This window comes from Cynoglossus semilaevis, chromosome W, assembly GCF_000523025.1.
Source record: "Cynoglossus semilaevis isolate Cse_v1.0 chromosome W, Cse_v1.0, whole genome shotgun sequence".
NCBI classification, from domain to species: Eukaryota; Metazoa; Chordata; class Actinopteri; order Pleuronectiformes; family Cynoglossidae; genus Cynoglossus; species Cynoglossus semilaevis.
In genome coordinates, this window is record NC_024327.1 from 12,871,995 (window position 1) to 12,876,360 (window position 4,366).

At 41.4% G+C, this 4,366-nt stretch overlaps 1 protein-coding gene across 1 annotated transcript; it reads left to right on the top strand.

Annotated features, from left to right (window-relative positions):
* Window positions 1-1,957, top strand: LOC112486354 (transcription factor COE2-like). Its single transcript, XM_025052754.1, has 3 exons — window positions 1-81; window positions 183-353; window positions 540-1,957. The coding sequence occupies exons 1-3, from the start codon at window positions 24-26 to the stop codon at window positions 569-571; spliced, it is 261 nt and encodes an 86-aa protein (XP_024908522.1). The 5' UTR covers window positions 1-23; the 3' UTR covers window positions 572-1,957.
* Window positions 1,958-4,366: the final 2,409 nt, after the last annotated feature.

The window sequence follows — 4,366 nt, forward strand, 5'->3', positions numbered from 1 at the left end:
CTGGAGGCTATGGGACAGTTCCTATGACCAGCTTAGGTGTTTCTGGTTTCAACAGTACCTCCCCCACTGGCTCTCCTTACAGTAAGACCTTAAATGTTCTCTAATGTCTGACACTTAACCTTGTTCTTCTGGTTGGTGGATATTTTCAGATGCGACACCGCTCCATGCTCTTTGTTCCACAGTCATGCCCTCCAGCCCCACCATTCCTGGAAGCTCCAGCTCCTCATCTTCTCTCCTGCCTTTCTCCTCCTTCCCATCTTCTGCTAAACAGAAGAGTGCTTTTGCTCCCGTCCTCAGACCACAAGGCTCTCCCTCCCCGGCCTGTCCTGCCTCGGGTGGGAACAGTTTCAGAGGTAGCCACCCAACTCACTATCTGACTCCGCTGTCTGAACTCACAAATGCAGTCTAACCCTTTATACTAACCACCCTCAAAAGCTACAGTATGACTGAACAAGACTCAAACCACAGTTGCTGGATGTGCATACAGACAAGACCAAAACGATAAGAATCATAGACCTTGTATATTTTTTTTTCTCCAGTGATGACGGGCCTGGTTGTTCCCCCGATGTAGCAAAGCAGCCCAAGTCAATCTACCCCAGACCATTGCTTCACTTCACCCCCGGTTTTGGCACTGGGTGGATGGGAGCATGGGGGAAAAAAAATCGAAAGTAGCAACTATATATAAGACATTCTTCTCTGAAGCCCCCTCTCACCTTCATTTCTAAGTCCCCTTTTTTATCCACGGGGTATGACAATGTCCAAAGAGATCTGCTCTTGAGCCAGAGGAGGTTACTTCACTAACAACTACAGACAGACAGACGTCGCTCCTTAGCTAACAGCTCCTGACTGGACCAGGCACAGCCGTGGCAGTAAAAACAGCAGGAAAACAGCTCCCACTTTCGCCTGACGCTTCAAAAGCATCTGTACAGACCTCTGACCTGCGCTCGGATGCAATATTCCATCCTCCTGACACCCGCCTGAGAGTGTTGTAAGAGCACTGTTGTGGTTGGAGGATGAAGGACAACCATGACTCATGTAGCTCTGAAAAAAGCAGGGTGCTGTTTTTTCTGTGTATGGACACCTTAAATGGCATGTGTGTACTGTGTGTACGCTGTCTGTAGTTAGTGAGAGAATTGATTTTTTTTTTTGTAGTAGACTTTTTTGAAGACAATTTACATTCCAGAAAAATAGACTGCTTTATTTTTTCGTTCTGCTCTTGACTGTTTTACAAGTGAAGTATACTCTCTGTCCTAAGGGTTATTACTAAAGGAATTCATATATTGATTTATTTAAGAACAAGCAATTTAACTTATTGTAGCTAGTTTAGGGTATAATATTAATGTGTTTTATAAAGTGGTCCTTTTTCCAGCTGTCACTGAAACAAAGTCAAATCAACAGTTGCTAGTACAGGAAATTTGCGAAAAAGTTTAAAAAGGAGATAATTTCGTAGTGGAAATAAACTCCTGCAGGGTTTTTCAGAACAAAACTTTAATATTACGGCAGCAGCTATTGACCCTGTGTAAAGGAAAATTGTTAGGTAGCCTTATTCTTATTTTTCATTTCACTTATTTAAAATGCATGCTTTGTCACAAAGTGACTTTATTCTACGTTGATGTTGATTTTTTTTTTTCACACGTCAAGTTGCCAGAATGCAGTAAACAGGAAGTGAAAGCACAACAGCCGAAAGTGTTCTTTTACCAGTGTCATGTGTTTTTTGTCTTTTTTTGTCATCACAACACGAACCTTATCACCAGGATGTTAAACACAAAAAGTCAGTGACATCTGCAAATACGTTTTTGTTTAGATTTGTGGAACAAAATGCTGATTGGATGTTGAGTTTGGAGGTGGTTAGTACGGAAGCGTATTGTTGCCACACTGAGAGAAAAAAAAGGCTCAGTATCACGTAATTACATGATAAGTTTCACGTTATTTCGTGATAAGTTTTACGTTATTTCGTGATAAGTTTTACGTTATTTCGTGATAAGTTTCACGTTACTTCGTGATAGGTTTCACGTAATTACGTGATAAGTTTCATGTTATGTCGTGATAAGTTTCACTTTATTACGTGATAAGTTTTACTACTCTATATTGCAGTTCTACTTTCGCTTTTTCTAAATCTAAATTCTATCTAAATAAAGTGTTTGAGAATTCTACAATAAGTGAACAACACCATTTCCGGAAAGGTTGGCAGGGCCTAAAATATTGCAAAAAAAATCTGAAATTTTTAGTTTTGTAACAGTGAAAGGTCTGTGTTTTCCAAATTAATTCAAACCTTAATCATAAATTACCTAAAATAAATAAATAAAATAATAACAATTAAATCTCTTCAACAGACTTTAAACAGTTAAACAAGCTAGGTTTTTGCTATTTACATTTTTTTTAATGACAGCTGGTAATTTTTTGCTAGTTTTAAAATATTTGCTAATTCTAAAAAGGTAACAGTAATTCTGACAGGTAACAGTTACTAACAGACTGTGATTTCTAAATTTACAAAATCTGAAAAATAGTTGATAGTTGTGCATTTTTTTTTAACCTCACATTGTTTCTTCATTTGGAGTGTGTGAAACAATCTATTTCTTGATTCTTTTTAACAAATAAACTGTGGTTTCTATAAAACGTTTTTTAATTTTTATTTACAGTTATATGTGTATCAATTTTTCAGGGAGGATGGTCTGAAACTCCTGAGGGCTGTGCATTTCCAGGTTCTTGCTGGATCTATTTTTGACTGTAACACTGATGAGCCACAGCATCTTAATTAATCTTAATTGTGATGCTGGCGTTAAAGACTGAGCAGAGCATTCAAGATAAACAACAAGGCTGCTTACCTTTCCAACACACACACACACACACACACACACACACACACAAATCTCTCTCCACTCCAATAAGCCTGCTTTTCTCTGAAGACCAAGCCTTTTGGGGTCTAAGTAAGAACCACATGAGTCTCTTGCTGATGTGGTCTCCTACTCTTTGTCTCTTTCTCTAACTTACCCACCACACCACTGTGGACAAAGGCTGACAGATGAAGTTGTGTTTGGGGGCAGGGGAGCTATGTGTTGTCGCTCTCTCTCGCTCTCTCTCTCTAGTTCTCTCTCTCTCACACACACGCACACAGAGACACACTTTTTTTACTCTTTGTTTGTTGCTGCTTCATCCTGTCCTTCCTCCCCTCCTCTCCTTTCGCCTTCTTTGCTCCTCTGAAATGCCCTTTTCTCTGCTAATGTAATTAGCACTGGTAAAGAAGGGCAGTTAATTATCCACTTTATTTTGATCGGATAATAATGTTATGCCAGGAAACAGCAACTGTTTCATTAACATAGAGCTCAAAGCAGTGATCAAACTGGGTATAAACGCCCATGCGGTGGCTGGTGAACATGCTCCACGCCTCTGTGTAGATTTGTGTAGAGACAAAACATCACATCTACAACAACTGTGACAGTTTCAGCCACACCAGGACGTCAAAAATCTGACAGTGTTGTCATAGATCTGACCTCCGCAGCAGCAGCTCACTGTTTGTGCCTGTTCTCTCTTTGTCACCAGAAAGTAGCACTTGTCAAAAAAAAGTCCAGGTTTGTCTATTCTTCCTCCTCACCCTTCCTCCTTCCCTCTCTCCCTTCCTCACTGGGATTTGTTTTGATATGCTGTTAATTTGACAAGTTAAAGTCAGCTTTGTTGCTGACACCTCAGCATTAATCTTGCTGTGTTGCGCCTTCTGCCCAGTGGTGCAGGAGCCATGTGCTCCTCTTCCACATGACGGTTTTGTTGCTGCTGCTGCTGTGGTGGCTGTAGTTTACTGTCTTCTGATCACAGTTTGGATGAAGACAGGAGGAGATGCCACCTGCCACTAAGTTGTTCCACATCATCACTTCAAAAGAGCAATTAGCTACTGGGCAAATGGGAGCACCAACCTTGCCATTTTTGGATTATGGATGCAGCCGTAAAGCTGATGAGCCGTCGTGTTTAAGATAGAACGTTGTCTTCCCTCTCACAGGAGCCTAAACATAAACCACAAAAAACACAACCTTCCTCTCTCACCTCTCAGGGGATGTGTTTGTGTTTATATACCCAATTAGCCCTCTGGCCACAGCATGGACATGCATTAGGCTGACATTAGCCCCGTGTGTGTAACATATGTGTGCATGTTAGTGTGTGTGTTTAAAATGCAATGCATCCCTCCCTTCATCTGAGGCGTCATTTCAGGGCTGTGCGTGCCTTATTAGGCAGACGGAGGCTGAGTGTGACGGGGTGGCCCACTGTTCTGTCAAAAACATTGATAGATTGGTGTGTGTGCACCCGGCTGGTGTCCTGTGCCTTTGGCCCGTCAGTAAAACCCACATTGTTGCCCATTAGACCACTGGACCCCGAC

Coding starts and splice junctions, on each gene's coding strand:
- LOC112486354 (XM_025052754.1), top strand. CDS start 24: ATGACCAGCTTAGGTGTTTCTGGTTTCAACAGTACCTCCCCCACTGGC. Junction 82..182: donor CCCCACTGGCTCTCCTTACA/GTAAGACCTTAA, acceptor TTTGTTCCACAG/TCATGCCCTCCAGCCCCACC. Junction 354..539: donor GGGTGGGAACAGTTTCAGAG/GTAGCCACCCAA, acceptor TTTTTTCTCCAG/TGATGACGGGCCTGGTTGTT.